Source organism: Lepus europaeus, chromosome X, assembly GCF_033115175.1.
Source record: "Lepus europaeus isolate LE1 chromosome X, mLepTim1.pri, whole genome shotgun sequence".
Lineage (NCBI taxonomy): Eukaryota > Metazoa > Chordata > Mammalia > Lagomorpha > Leporidae > Lepus > Lepus europaeus.
In genome coordinates this window covers 65525777-65542581 of record NC_084850.1, presented here as the reverse complement: position 1 = coordinate 65542581, position 16805 = coordinate 65525777, and the positions used below count along the sequence as shown (strand labels likewise).

Below are 16805 nucleotides of genomic sequence, written 5' to 3'. Positions count from 1 at the left end.
ATAAGAAAAACCATTATACTTTATTATATAAATATGTACTATTAACCCTATGCTGATTTGGGTGAGAGTCTGGTGCAAGCAGTACCTTTCGTTGGTGTTATCATTTGTACAGAACCTAGATCTTCTGTTATTCTTGATCAGTTCAACATCACTACTGAATACAGCAAGTAATAGTTTACACATCACTTTTGTGCTGTTTTGATCTTTGGCATACTTAGTTCTGCTGCTTTGTAACACTCATTTCATGCTAAGCAGATGATTTAATCAAAACATGTAAGAGTAAGTGCCATGGTGTTTCGGTGTTTTTATATCATGTTTATTTTCTATGATTTTTTCCTAAGTTTGGTTCAAGTATTAAATATTTAAAATTTTATTTTTTGGTTCCATATTGTAAAGGTGCTAGTTTGTTTCATGATAGAGCAGTTTGTTAATGAAATTGGTTGATCATTTTAAACAATAGTTCTTTCTTTGTTTTCTTTATGCTTTTTAGGTGGCAGCCAATGCACACATTCCTCCAGACTACCTCCTTAAAATTTGCGAGCGGATTGGTCCCTTACTAGATAAGGAGATCCCTCAGAGTGTCCCTGGGGTACAGACCTTACTAGGTGTCGGTCGGCAGTCTCTGTTACGGGATGCCAAAGGTAAGATTTTCAGATTTTAGAACTATGTTATCAGAGGAAAGAGGAAAATGTGTTAAATTTTTGGCTGAGTATATGTTCCTGTGCTTTTTAAAAAAACTAGTTATTTGCTTATTTATTCATTTATTTATTTAAGAGAGAGAGAGAGAGAGGAAGGAAGAAAGGGAGGGAGAGAGAGAGAAAGTGTGCACGTACAAGGATTCCCATCTGCCAGTTCATTCTTCCAATGCCTGCAATGCCTGGGGCTGGAGCCACAAGTCAGGAACACAGTCTAAGTCTCCCATGTGGGTGACTGGAGTACCGTTACTTGAGCCATCACCTGCTGCCTCCTGGGGTCTGCCTTGGCGGGAAGCTGGAGTTGAGAATTGAACCCAGGAACTCCGATGTGAGATTCAGGTGTCTTAACTGCTGAACTAAATGCCTGCTTCTCCATGCTTTTCTAAATACTCATTTTCTTATCTTGCCAGTGTTGTTTTTATTTTCTTAGCATGTAACAAAATTTAGGGGTATCAATAGGAGCTCTTCTGTGTAAAACAGTGACTATCACAGAGGTAAAGAATATAAAACCCCTGGGGCCAGCGCTGTGGCGAAGCAGGTAGTCACTGCCTGCGGTGCCGGCATCTCATATGGGTGCTGGTATGATTCCCCCCTGCTCCACTTCCTATCCAGCTCTCTGCTATGGCCTGGGAAAGCAGTAGAAGATGGCCTAAGTGCTTGGGCCCCTGCATCCACGTGGGAGAACTGGAAGAAGCTCCCTGCTTCAGGTTGGCCCAGCTCTGGCTGTTGTGGCCATGTGGGGCGTGAACCAGCAGATGGGAGACTTCTCTTTCTCTGCCTCTCTGCCTCTGCCTCTCTGTAACTCTGCCTTTCAAATAAATAAATAAATAAATAAATAAATAAATCTTTTAAAAAAAGAATATAAAACCCCTTTGTAATCATGAAATAGAGATGTCAAAGATTGTTGCTCTGGTAAATATAGTATGAATGCTTTAAGTACTTTCATTATGTTTTAATGTTCTTATTCCTTATTGATCATGATAATATGACCCTAGTCATATTGTATACTTCATCACACATAGATAAAATTAGATTTATATATTTATATTTGAAAATATTTAAACAGAAATATTGGCCCATCAGTGATTATTCAATAATATTTTCTCTACTGTGTTATATTTCAGCTTTTTACAGATTTTTCCCAAAGTTTTACATGGAACCCCAATATGTAAAACATTTAAAGTGCTATTTTATGAACATGAAAAAATATCTCTTGGAGTAATAAATACTTAAGGTCTAGCAACCATTTTGTTTGTTATGTTTTGTGTTATTAACATACTAGTTTTAAACATCTCATTTTATAATGTAGGCAAATTCTTCAATTGAGTTAACTTAGAAACTTTCAGGAGAGTAGTAGAATACTTTTGTTTTAAAGCAAAATAATTAAGACTAATATTTGCTTGAATTTTTTTAAAGGTAAACATAAAAGTCAGACAAAGCATCAACTATTTATAGTCTTTTATCATCTGATATATGTTGTTGTTACTTGCTATGGGCACAACTGGCAAATGTTCTATAACATGGGCATGTCCCAAGTATAAATGTATCTGAATTTTCCATTTCATATTTGTCCTATAGTCATATCTTGGCTTACACAGTTTTATATGAATAGACATGATTAAGCCTAAAGATTAAGAATGTAAACTTAAAAGCTGACTAGTATATGACATGTTTTATAAGATTCAAACACCAAGCACCCTGGTGATATGTTAAGTGTTGTATTTACCAGTCATAATTTAGTTTATAGCATGTCTAAATATATGCCTATTATTTTTACTGTGGTTTTAATCATTAAAAATATAACGAAAATGAAAGTGAACTCATAATTTACCTCTAAGGCAAATTTATAAAAACATTGTTCTATTCTTTGACTAACTTTTATTCTTTTTATATAGACTGTAAGAGTACACTATGGAATGGGTCTGCTTTTGCAGCTCTACATAGAGGCAGACCTCCAGAACTACCTGTAAATTATGTGAAACCTCCAAATGTGGGTGAGTGAGAAACATATTCTTGATTCATTCCTTCCTGAATGTATTAGAAAGCCAAGAACAGGTATCAGAATTAAATTTGAAGTGTAAACGAGTGCTTACATTCTTGAGAAGTTTCATTGTTGGTCCAAATTTTTCATGTATTTTTACTTAATTAATCAGATATAATCATGATTTTGTAAAAAGGTGACTGCTTTTTAGTTATTTTGTTCCTTTTTTTCTTAGCAAAAGCATTTCTTTTTTTATGTAGTACAGGTGTTTTTTAGCCATATGGTTGTGTATTTACATGTCTATGTGCTGAATTTCCCAAAGATTTTACAGGGAAATTTATAAAGATAGCTTTCAGAAGGAAACAAAACTACATTCTGCTTTTATCTGTCAGACTTGTAGTGATATTATATATTTTTATTTGTGTTTATTAAGACAAAAAGTCACCCTTCCTGTTTCTAGTTTACTGACATTCACATGTCGCTTTCATATTATTCTTGAGACATCTCTGGCCACACCATTTTCTTTCTTTCTTTTTTTTTTATTTTTTGACAGGCAGAGTGGATAGTGAGAGAGAGAGACAGAGAGAAAGGTCTTCCTTTTTGCCGTTGGTTCACCCTCCAATGGCCACTGTGGACAGCACATCTCGCTGATCAGGAGCCAGGTGCTTCTCCTGGTCTCCCATGCGGGTGCAGGGCCCAAGGACTTGGGCCATCCTCCACTGCCTTCCCGGGCCATAGCAGAGAGCTGGCCTGGAAGAGGGGCAACCGGGATAGAATCCGGTGCCCCAACCGGGACTAGAACCCGGTGTGCCGGCGCTGCAAGGCGGAGGATTAGCCTGTTGAGCCACGGCGCCGGCCACCATTTTCAAGAGAAATTAATAGTGGGTCCCAAGGAGATCCTGTGAACAAAACTATTTGTATTAAAGTTCTCATAAAATATTTGCAAGATGAGGGTCCTGGCTGAATAACTGCCACTCTACTTCCCTAAGTTCTCACTCTCCTAAAGAACATATGTAATTTCATATAGTGTCTAGTACTTAAAGAATATGCCATTAATATGAAATGGATGAATTTTAAATTGAAAAATAAGTGTTTTTAATATTGTTTTAGACACTATGTTTATAAAACTTATTTACCCTCAGATGTTAAATAAATACATTGACACTACAAAGAATTTTTTGAATTTTTATTTTCATTTTAGTTGAAAGGCAGAGAAACAGACAGTTGCAGAGATTTTCATTCTACTTGTTTTCTTCCCAAATGCCTGCAACAGCTAGGGCATGGCCAGAACAAGGCCAGGATCCAGAAACACTATCCAGGTCTCCCATGTGAGTAGCAGGGACCCAACTGTTTGAGTCTCATCTGCTACCTTTCAAGGTGTGCATTGGCAGGAGGCTGAATCACAAGCAGAGTAGCTGGGACTAGAATCAGGCACACCAATATTGGATGTGGATATCCCACATGATGTCTTAACCACGACACCAAAAACCTGTCCTTGGAAGTAATTTTTAAAGATATTGAGACAAAGGCATTGATTCAAAATTTGTAAGCCTTGAGGTTAGCATTGTGGTGCAGCTAAGCCACTGCCTGCAACACTAGTGTGTGTATTAGCACCTGAGCAATGGTTTCTGGCCCACCTGTTGCATTTCTGATCCAGCTGCCTGCTAGTGTACCTGGCAAAGCAGTGGACGATGGCTCAAGTGCTTGGGTCCCGGCCACCCATGTGAGACTGGATGAAGCTCCTGGCTCCTGGTTCCTGGCTTTGGCCTGGTCCAGCCCTGGCTGTTGCAGCTATTTGTGGAGTAACAAGTGGATGGAAGATTCTCTTTCATTCTTGGTCTCTCCCTCCCTCTCTTTCTATCTCTTTGTAACCCTGCTTTTCAATTAAATAAATAAATCTTTTAAAAAAAATCGTAAGGCTTATTAAGGGGAAATTGGATATACTAGGATATATTGCTAACGATACTCTTCTGTAGCCTGGATATTGCTGGATGAGTAGACTACTGAGTTGGATGTAATTGAACATGCTATTGTTAACCTCTTTTTTTTTTTTACTTTTAAGGGTATTTTGTTTATTCACCCAAATTATCCAATGTTCATTTTACCTAAAAGCTTTTCATAGTTTATTGAATTGAGCTATCTTGTTACTTTTACATTTATTTATATGCACAGATACAATATTTTCAGCCATGCTATCAACATTATTTTGTAGTGCTTTATACTTCCTTCAGTCTTCACATGTGAAGTGCTGAAGAGAAGTCTTTAGAGTATTATTTTCAGATTTTCTTTATTCTTTCTTCCTTTACCCCCCTTTTTCTCCTTCTTTTAGTTTTTTTAAAAGATTTATTTATTTATTTGAAAGGCAGTTACAGAGAGAGAGAGAGAGATCTTCTGTCCTCTGGTTTACTCCCCAAATGGCCACATGGCTGGAGCTGGGCCAATCTGAAGCCAGGAGCCAGGAACTTCTGTCTGTCTCCCATGTTGGGGGCCAGGGCCCAAGCACTTGGGCCATCCTCTGCTGCTTTCCCAGGTGCATTAGCAGGGAGGTGGATGGGCAGTGGAAGAGCTGGGACTTGAACTGGCGTCCATATGGGATGCCAGTACAGGCAGTGACTTTACCCACCATGCCACAGCACCCCTTCTTTTAATGAAGCATGTACTCTCAGACTTCTGTTGGTTTTATAGAGTATACTCTTTACAATGCTTTGAATCTTATTTTCAGTGGTTTTTAAGAAATGTAATATCACTTTTATTGATGCTCTCAAATTTTAAAATATGTATTTTATTTAAAAGGTGGCAAGATGGGGAGGGAGAAAGAGAGAGACAGTTTTCATCCACTTCACTCTGAAGCTGGGAGGGCTGGAGCTTAATCCAGGTCTCTTATATAGGTGGCAGGGACCAAAATACTTGAGCCATCATCTGCTGCTTCTCAGGGTGTGATTAGTGAAAAGTTTGAACCAGAAGTAAAGTAGCTGGAGCTTATAGTAGGCATGCTCATGGGATGAGGGAGTCCCAAGCTACAACTTAACTTCTGTGCCAAATATCTGTTTCTGAAATTCTTTTTAAATCTGCCATTTATTTGGAGAGGAACTTTTAGAATAGAAATAATTCAGTCGCGATTTATTTTCATGTAGTGCCTACTAGCCGCGGTACTTTGTTTTTGATAATTAGAATTCATAGACTGATAAAATCTCAGAGGATTTAAGTAAGAAAGTAAGCAAGATGAATATGAAAATCTTTTAAATTTTAATTTGAGGCAATTTTCTTCTGGGGCACAGCTCTCCACAGCTACTTTAAATCAATCAGTTCCACAGTTTGTCAATTAAACCAATGTAATCATGAAGGTCAATCTTAAAAGCTTTCTCAAAGAACCTTAGAACTAGAAAGATCTTTACTAACAGTATTTCCGTGGGAAAAAGGGTCCAATGGTCAAGTAAATGTGGGAAACAATGATTTTTTTTTTTAATGAATGGGAAAATATTGGGGCTAGTGTTGGAGCAGCTGGTTGCTCTGCTTCTAATCCAATGTCCTAGTAATACACTTACGAAGGCAGTCAATGATGGCCCAAGTACTTGGATCCCTGTCACCCATGTGGGAGATCCAAATGGTTTCCTGGCTCCTGGCTTCAGCTTGGCCCAGCCCTGGCTCTTGTTGTTAGTTGGTTGAGTGAACCCATGATAGAAGATTTCTCTTTCTGTCTTTCCCTTTCAAAAAAATAAATTGGGGAGAATTGAATGAATATAGCACTTCTTAAAGCCTTTCATGTTCTAAAATGCATTGAGAATCACCTTATGGGGAATATTTTCCAAGTAATTTGACTTTGGAAGCCCTCATTTCTTGGCAACGTATAGACAAAACTGATTGTAAACCTCTCTGCTTATAGCAGAAGAACCTAAAGCCCAGAGAAGTTGCGTGATTGGCCTAAGTTACATTACTTTGTCTTCCAAAAAGCCTATGTTCATAGTCAGCATCATACTTCTTTGGTATAACAGATGTACACTTGCAGAGCATCACTCTTTATTTTTTTTAAGATTTATTTTATTTATTTGAAAGGCACACTTAGAGAAAGGGAGAGACAGAGAGAGAGTGATCGTCCATCTGCTGGTTCAGTCCCCTAGTGCCTACAACAGCTAAGGTTGTGCTAGACCAAAGCCAGGAACTTTTTCTGACTCTCCTACTTGTGCACAGGGGCCCAAGGACTTGGACCATCTTCCACTGCTTTCCCAGACACATAAGCAGGGAGCTTGATCCAAAGTGGAGCTGCTGGGTCTTGAACCAGCACCAATATGGGATGCCTGTGATGGCTTTACTTGTTATGCCACAATGCTGGCCCTGTGTTTCCACATTCTTATCAGGTTTGGGTTCTGTCAATTAATATTTTTTCATGTGCATATTTACAAACCTGTATATGTTTAGTGAAGTATCTGTGTTTTGCCCATTTTTAAATTTTTAAAAAATATATATTTTGAAAAACAGAGTGAGAGAGGGAGAGGATGGGGGAGTGAGGGAGGGAGGAAGAGAGAGGGAGGGAGGGGTATCTGCCCTCTACTAGTTCACTCCTCATATGTCTGTAACAGCTGGGGCTGGACCAGGCCAAACCAGAAGCCTGGAACTATATCTGAGTCTTCCACGTGGGTGGAAGGGGATCAAGTACTTGAGTCATCATCTACTACTTCCCAGGCATATTAGCAGGGGGCTGCATTCAAAGCAGAGTAGCCAGGATTTGAACCTGCACTCCAGTATGGGATGTGAGCATCCCATGAAGCTGTTTAACCTGCTATGCCATGGCACTGGCACTTTTTGCTCAGTTTTTTTTTTTTTTTAATTTGTTTACTTATTTGAAAGTTAGAGTCACAGACACACATAGAGAGAGATCTTCATTTGTCTGGATCACTCCCCAGAAGGCCACAACGTCCAGGGCTGGGTCAGGCTGAAGCTAGGAGCCAGGAGCTTCTTCCAGGTCTCCCACATGGGCAGCAAGGGCCAAAGCACTCCAGCCATCCTCTGCCTTTCCCAGGACATCAGCAGGGAGCTGGAACAGAATTGGAGCATCAGGGTCCCAAACTGGCACCCAATATGGAATGCTGGTATTACAGGTGGTGGCTTTACCTGTTGGGCCACAATGTCAGGCCCCTTGCCTAGTTTTAAATTGGATTGTTTTTTCTCTTACTGTTAAGGTTTTAGTATATATATATATATATATATATATATATATATATACACACACATACATCCTTTCTATATTTAATCAACAATGTTATTTAGTAATTTAATGAAATGTGGGTGAGGAAACTTGGGGAAGGAATTGGGAATTAATTCTGAGACTCCATTCTCCACAGTAACTACTATAGAACTTTACACATATGAGGACTTACCTTTGCCAAGGGCAAGTTTCTAAATTCCTCTAGAGAAAGGCAAAAGATGCTTCTGGTATTTATATTATTTCACATTTAAGATCCAGTTATACAATTTTTATTAGCTATGTGCTTGATTAATCTGCTTTAGATTGTGCAAAAATTAAATCAGAGTAAGAGGACTGAACTAAATTGAAAGCAGTATTCATAACCTAAAGTCCTTCAAAGAAATTCTAGGCTATGCGTAATAAGTATTTGCGGTATTATTTGAGGTGTTGCACTGTCACCACTAAGAGTTGTTAGTTCTTCATCCATCTAAAGATTAATATTTGGAAACTTTTTAGTAGTTATAATTTGAATATAAACTTTACACAAACTCAACTATGTGTTGTGCTGAGATAGTTTGTTAGTACAGAAGAAATTTTAAAAGTTTATTTTATATCTGTTTGAAGAATTCAGTTATGAGCTATTGTGGTAAAACTTTCAGAGATTTTCCTAATGTATTCTTTTTTCTTTATTAAAATATGTATTTATTTGAAAGACAGAGTTACAGAGAGAGAGAGAGAGATCGATCAATCGATCGATCGACTTCCATTTGCTGGTTTACTCCCCAAGTGGCCGCAACGGCCAGGGCTGTGCCAAGCTGAAGCCAGAAGCTTCTCCTAGGTCTCCCACATGGGTAGCAGGGGCCCAGGTACTTGGGCCATCCTCCATGGCTTTTCCCAGGCCATTAGCAGGGAGCTGGATAGGAAGTAGAACATCTGAGACATGAACTGGCACTTGTATGGATGCTGGCATTGTGAGGCAGCAGTTTTACTTGCTATGCCATAATACCATCCCCCTAATTAATATATTCTAAATCATTTTCATAAAATTCTTCGTGTAAATAGCAATAGGATGGATTGTTTACTTAGTCTGAGGCTGATTTACTAAACTGAATCAAGAACATGATTCAATAGGACTGTTTTTAAACATTTTTTTCCTTTTATCTTTCATACAATTGATATATAGCAATGTCCTATAATTTATGTCGAAGGCCTATAATTTACACTGTATACAGCTTGGGAGGCTTGTATTAATTCTAAAGCCAAATTAGTATTTACGTGTTGCTATAAGCTTCCATTTAGCATTGATTGGTTCTTGACTTACTGGCCATTGTATGGCTATAAGTTATACTTAATTCCAGAATTAACTTTGAGGTGGGATATCTGTCTCTTATTAATATATAAATGTAAAATGAAAGAAAGTAGTCTATTTTAAACTTTTTATCTGGGTGAGATGACTGGGGTTTTGCTAGGAGTATTTGGCATCCTCCCTCTCTAATTTTATGTAGTTCTTCCTATCTCTTGCCCATGAACTACACTTTTGTCAGGCATTGCATTTTGTTGCTTTTCTACCTCTATTTAACATCTTTGGGTACTCATGTAATTGTGCATGAAGCAGGTTGCTTCTAAAGTCATTACTTTTATGTATTATGTATTTGGAGAGGAGCAAGGGATGCTCATCACACCTGCAAGTAATTACAACTGGAATGTAAACTCAGAAGAGTGATCACTATATATTAAATGGATGCAAGTGCTGTAATTGCTGCTACATGGAAATTGAAGCATTCCTGTTAAATGTATTTATGTGATTTTACGTACATTTCTGGAGTTAATATTGTAGTAATAGGATTAACAATTTTAAGTATCTTTAAAAGAAAATGTTTTCATATAGAGGTTTATCTACATCATATAAAATCTAATGAAACAATTTCTTTTTAATGCTACTGTGAACATTTCCCCTTTTCTCATTATTCCTTATCACTCGTTTAGCCTTTACTTTCCATGTACACCAAAGTATTCTGAAAGGATGGCTTGATATTCATTCTATACATTTAACTCAGTACCTTACAAGTTTAGATAGTTAGCAAAGCAAAGCTGTAAAGCAGTGCCAGGTTTGTTTAGTTGGAGGAAAAAATAGTCTGCACGTCTAACAACCACATCAGGTTAAACGATTTAGAAGAGGATAAACAATAAAGATTTGGGATGTTTTTCATTTCAAATTTTAGTATACATATTAAATGAACTTTGTGAAAATCTGAATGGACTTAGAAGTAATGTTTATTCACCATACTTCACTTAATATTTTCCAAGCAATAGGGCATTCAATGAACTTGAGTTATTGGTAACCTGTAGTATTTGCTAGAATTAAGTACTGTGGATAAATGTTAGGGGATGGGATTGTCATCAGCCTTAAAGACTGTAAAGCTTTTAGTATGAATAGTTAAGGTTTTAGAGAGATGATTTGATCCATGATAACATTAAATCCATGAAAAAAATTCTATAGTTTTGTACTTTGACTAGAGTTCAGATTTTATTGAAATTCAGTTTTGTTCCATTTTTGGCTTCTTTCATGACTTATTTATAGTAATTTATTTAGCTGTTAGAACTTCTTTTGGGAGACCCTTAACTAGTTTCTCACAGAAAACCCTACTAGACATGGGAATTTTAGAATTGACACTGAATTTCATGAGTCACTTTTGAGTGTTTTTTTGGTCCATTTTTGTCCTCTCTACATAAGCTTGTTATATTTTTTGAAGATTTATTGATTTGTTTGTAAGAGAGAGAGAGAGAGCGTGTGTTTCCATCTGCTGGTTCATTCCTCATATGGCTGCAGTGGCTAGGGCTGGGAAGCCATGAGTCGCTTTTGAGGTTTTTTTTTTAAGATTTATTTATTTATTTGAAAGTCAGAGTTACACAGAGAGAGAAGGAGAGGCCGGAGCTGCGCTGATCCAAAGCCAGGACCCAGGAGCCAGGAGCTTCCTCCAGGTCTCCCATGTGGGTGCAGGGGCCCAAGGACTTGGGCCATCTTCTACTGCCTTCCCAGGCCACAGCAGAGAGCTGGATTGGAAGTGGAGCAGCTGGGACTTGAACTGGCACCCATATGGTTTGCCCTCTCTATATAAGCTTTTTATATTTATTTGAAGATTTATTGATTTGTTTGTAAGTCAGAGAGAGAGAGAGAATGAGAGAGGCAGAGAGAGGCAGAGAGAGCATGTTTCTATCTGCTGGTTCATTCCCCATATGGCTGCAATGGCTAGGGCTGGGAAGCCAGGAGTCAGAAGCTTCATCTAGGTCTCCTACATAGGTGCATGGTCCTAAGCACTTTGGCCATCTTCCACTGCTTTTCTGAGGCACATTAGTGGGGAGCTGGATCAGTAGTGGAACAGCAGGGACACAAACCTGCACCCATATGGGATGCCTGCACTGCATATTGTGGCATGTTATGCCACAATGCTGGCCCTAGTTTCCTATGTTTTAACCAGTAGAAGTTTGCATATATACATTGTATTTTCTGATTGAACTTAAAACAAGTGTTGCCCAAGTGATGTGTTTATGAAAATACTGATCCAAGATTATTTTAGCCTTGCTGAAGTACCACTTGTTTTCTGAAAACAAAATAAAACAAAACAAAAAACTTTGTATTTGAAGATGATGATATTGATGGTGATGGTATGGTGCAAGAAGCCCAATTTGTGAACAATTGTCCTTTTTTGTTTTTTTATTTTGTTTCTTTTTCTCTTTTTTTAGTCTTTTTTTTTTTAAAATTATTTATTTGAGAGGCAAGTTACAGAGGAAGAGGCAGAAAGAGAAGGAGGGATCTTCCATCTTCTGGTTCACTCCCCAAATGGCTGCAATGGCCAGAGCTGAGCCAATCAGAAGCCAGGAGCCCGGAGCTTCTTCTGGGTCTCCCATGTGAGTGCAGGGGGCCCAAGGGCTTGACCCATCTTCTACTGCCTTCCCAGGCCATAGCAGAGAACTGGATTGGAAGTAGAGCAGCAGGCCAAACAATAGTCCTTTCTGCCTTGTGTGTATAAAGACTTAAGACTGTTATTTGGTCTGCAGTTATTGGTTGAACCTGGTGCTATTTTGGATTCACTCTTAGCTTTTGCTGGAAGCATGACACTCACTGCTTCATATTTCAATGCACCCTTACATTTCTGACTTGTATTTGAGGTAGATGTGTAGCTACTGTTTCTTAGACATAAAAAACTTTGCTTTATTGCTTTGAAGTTGGTTTAAAAGATTTAAAAAAATATTTCTTAGGCACAGCGCTGTGGCTTAGCTGATTAAGCCACCACCTGCAGTGCCAGTGTCCCATCTGGGTGCTGGTTCAAGTCCCAGCTGCTGCACTTCCCATCCAGCTCCCTGCTAATAAACCTAGGATAGCAGTGGGAGATGGCTCAGATGTTTGGGCCCTAGCACCCATGTGGGAAACCTGGAAGAAGCTCCTTGCTCCTGGCTTTGGTCGGACCCAGCCCTGGCTGATGCAGCCATTTGGGGAGTGAACCAGTAGATGGAAGACTTCTCTCTCTCTGCCTCTCCCTCTTTGTAACTCCACCTTTCAAATAAATATTTAAAGAAAATTTCTTACTAGATATTAGGTCATTATTTTGGTAATATCATTTGTCCTTTAGTCCCTTCATAGACTGGCCTGCCCAGCAGGGTTGAGATTACTCTTTAAAATAGATGGATTTGTTATTTTCCAAAGCCTTATTAATAGACACAAGGTGTCTATAAAGTAACTTGTATTTTAAAATACAGTACAGTCTTATTTTTACCATGTAGTAAATGCAGTGTGACAACTTTGTTTATAAAGTTAGCTTTGTTTATGGCTAAAACAATTAATTCAGTTTGTTTCTCAGGACCATTTACAAAAAAAAATTGAAAAATTCAGCTTTTATATAATTTATTTTAAAGTTTAAAATTAAAAATTTTAAAATTAGACAAGAATTTTATGAACACTATGTATAATCTATTATTATGCTATAAGTGACTGATAAAATTGCTCAGCAGTTATGTGAGTCATTTGTGTTAAAATATCAAATAATATCACCACTTTGTACACTTCTGGTTTTGTCTGGAACTTGTGCCAAGTTAATGATGAACTCTCTCTTAACATATAGTAGTTCCTGGCTTTGATTAAGTCCTATATCTCTTGGCACTACTGATCAGATTATTTCCTGTGGTATAAGCTTTATTCAGTGAGTTACTCATCTTTCTTGGCAGTAAAAGTCTTGCTATTAGTGATTTTCTGGTTTAGCATCAGAAGATTTTTTTGAGTGGGGGTACAAGGGGGCTTTTGTTAGTATTGAACTGCTGAATATGTCAGCTAATTCAAAATAATATGAATATGTAGAGAAATTCCTTGTTAAAGCATAACCAAAGACCACGAAGAATTAGTCTGTAGCCTGACACAGCCAGATGCATTGATTCACAATGAGGGAGTAAACACCCCAGGAATCATGGTAGGCCTCTGGATAAGAGGATGAGAGAAGTGTACCCTTTGTAAGATTTGGCTTATACTAAACAAATTTGAGAACAGTACAAAGGAAGCCATGCTCCTTTCTGGATTGGTGACACTTTCTAAATTGGATTGGGAAAAGCAGGGCTTAACGAGGGATTAGGTACTGTCATGAAGCAAGAAGAGAACTTCGTTTACTAGCCAGTGGTCTCTCCATATAACTACTGTAATTGTCATTTTTACTAGTGAAATATCAAAGTCATTCTCTTTAGAATAGTGAGAGACTCTTTAGTGTTGCTTTCTTCTACACTGTTATGAAGTTTCTACATGATACAATTAAACAAGAAATGTAACAGCTCATAAGGAAGAAATAAGTACCGTAACATACATAAAAATATTTGATATTTAAAAAAAATTGGGTACTTCCCTCCCAGAGTGAATGAAAATAGCAAAGTAGGTCTTAGTGCATCATTGGTAAGACAGCAATAATTACTCAAGAAGGGGTCCTTGTATTTTATAACTGCTGAGTGATCTTTGGAAAAACGGTATTTCCTGTTAACTTTGCAGATGGTTTTCTTTCTGTCCTCCCAAGCCTGACTACATGCAGGGCTTTTTGATTTTGTCTTTTTTTCTATCTTAAGTGATATTCACTGTTTCAGTCCTGAGTGATTTTTTTTTTCTCTTTCAACATATAGCCTCATAAATCTTTTATAAGCACATGTTCAGCCTATAACATTGTTATTAATTTTATTTAAGACTGTTCTGTATGTTCTTAGCCTTTGGAATTGAAAATCCTTTATTTTGGCCCAGACACATTTTTCTGACACCAAAGTTCCATGCTTTTGTGAAATGTTTTAATGTAAACATTTTTCTACTATAAATAGAGAATAAATGGACTATTGGTCTTAAACTCTGATGTGGCCATCTGAATCCTTTTTGTATCTTGGTGAGGTTTGTGGTAAAACCCAATTTACTAGAAGCCAGTCTGCTGATTGTATTAAGTGTCTTGCAAGTTGAGGTAAGATTTAGGGATATTATGCAAAATTTTTGCTGTTAAAGTTATTTCCTATTTCAGAATCATAGCAGATTATATTTACTATAATGTTATTAAATGGATAGCATTGAAAAGTGATAAGACTACTGAATTAGAATCAGAAGACCTGACTGTCATTTATTGATTGTGAAGCTAGGCAAGACAGTTTCTTTGGGCCTTTATTTCCTCATTAACAAAGTAAATACTTGCCAAGTCTCAGTATTACAATGAACTCAAATAAGGTGTCTGTGAAAGGGATCCCTGATGTGCGCCTGTGATGCTATCATTCCATATGGGTGCTGAATCGTGTCCCGGAGGTTCCACTTCTGATCCAGCACCCTGCTAATGCACCTGGGAAAGGGGCGGAGGGTAGCACAAGTACTTGGGCCCATGCACCCACGTGGGAGACCCAGAAGAAGCTCCAGGCTCCTGGTTTTGGCCTGGCACAGCCCTGGCCATTACAACCATTTCGGGGGTGAACCAGCAGATGGAAGATCTTTATCTGTCTCTCCCTCTTTCTCTATAACTCTGACTTTCAAATAAATAAAAATAAATCTTTAAAGTGTATGTATGTACACATATAGATAGATGATTATGGGTTACTGATGCTCAACTATAAGAAGTATTTCTTGGGGCCAGCGCTTTGGTACAGAGGGTTAAAGCTCCAGCCTACAGCACCAGCATCCCATATGGGTTCCGGTTTAAGTCCCAGCTGCTCCATTTTCGATCCAGCTCCCTGCTAATGTGCCTGGGAAAGCAGTGAAATATTGCCCAAGTTCTTGGGCCTTTGCATCCATGTTGGAGACCTGGAAGAGGCTTCTGGCTCCTGGCTTAGGATTGGCTCAGCTCTGGCCAGCCATTTGAGGAATGAACCAGGAGATAGAAGACCTCTCTCTGTCTCTGTCTCTATCTCTCTCTGTAATTCTTTCAAATAAATAAAATAAATCTAAATAAATAAATAAATAAAAAGATGTTGCTTAGAATGCCTGCATCTCATATATAAAAAGTATTTTTAGTTACTATATTAGAACCTCATATTAGCCATTTTTATCCAGCTATATATAATACACATGAGTATTTGCTGTCATTTTTCCAAGTGATTTCCAGTCTCTGATTTATGTTTAGAATCATAGTTTTCACTTGTCATATGCATTTTATATAAGACATGAGAGAATATGGTGGCAATTGGTAAATGGTATCGTTTTATTCAGTATACTTTGTATCCCCATTCTATCAAGTGTAGCCCCTTATAAAATGAGTAGTGGCTTTATTAAGAAGAGAATGGCCTCTTTGATATGATTGGAGCCTAGTGTTTATTTTGGGAATTACGACTAGAAAGGGAGTGTGGAGCCCAACTTTTCTATACCCTTCATTCCAGGGATCTGAATTTTTTCTGTAAAGGATTGTGGCAGAGGCCTATGTGTTTTAATTAAGTTTGTTTCTAACTGACATGATTAAAGTTGTGGTAGAGGCCTTCACAAAATTTGAAGAAGAAAAAGGGTGGCATCTGTCCTGGGAATGAAATGCTTGCCTATGAATGCTTCAACTGTAGTCCCTATCTGCTCATGTGTAAACATATCAGGTTCTGCTTGTTAGTACAGAGCAATGATGTTAACCCTTGTCAGAAAACTTATGGCTCAACATGTGTGCAAGAAAAAAGCCATCTTCAGTATCTACATTCACATGCACAGTATTGTATCAATCCTGTGGCTACCGTGCAACATTAGAATATCCAGTCAAATGTATGCAAGTAACCATATAAGGGAGACAAAGAGGCTAAAACCATATATAAGGGAAAACTCTTCTTTGTTCAGGGCTAAGGATTTTGGATAAGAAATTCCACCTGGCATAATAAAAGACTACTTCCTGTTAAGAGGCCTTGGTGTCCTGCTACAGGACAAGATAGTAAATATTTTTATTTATTTTTTAAGTATTTATTTTATTTATTGGAAGAGTTACAGAGAGAGGTAGGGACAGAGAGAGAGGTCTTCCATCTGCTGGTTCACTCCGCAAATGGCTGCAAAAAATGGCTATAGTTGGGCCAATCTGAAGCCAGGAGACAGGAGCTTCTTCCCTGTTCTCCCACTTGGGTGTAGGAGCCCAAGGACTTGGGCCATCCTCCACTGCTTTCCCAGATGCATTAACAGGGAACTGGACCAGAACCAAACTTGAACTGGCGCCCATATAGGATGCTAGTACTGCAGGCCAAGGCTTTAACCTACTGCTGGACCCTGGATAGTAAATATTTTTGACCTTGCGGGACTTTTGGTCCCTGTTCCAGTTGCTCAACTCTGTTGTCTGAAAGCAGCTTTATATGGTATGTAAATAAATAAATGAGTATGACTGTTTTCCAATAAAACTTTACACAAAGAAATGGTGGGCTGCATTTGACCTGTGGACCTTAGTTTGGCAAGCCCTGCTCTATACCATGTAATTAATTTAGATTTTTATCCTGT

General features: G+C 38.1%; 1 protein-coding gene across 2 annotated transcripts in view; it reads left to right on the top strand.

Annotated features, from left to right (window-relative positions):
• Positions 1-16805, top strand: part of BRWD3 (bromodomain and WD repeat domain containing 3) — a 134974-nt gene that overhangs the window by 15731 nt on the left and 102438 nt on the right. For both annotated transcript variants that reach the window (XM_062182882.1, XM_062182881.1), the window contains exons 5-6: positions 491-641; positions 2591-2689. In XM_062182882.1, coding sequence (XP_062038866.1) covers positions 491-641; positions 2591-2689 — 250 coding nt within the window. The remainder of the gene's footprint in view (positions 1-490; positions 642-2590; positions 2690-16805) is intronic.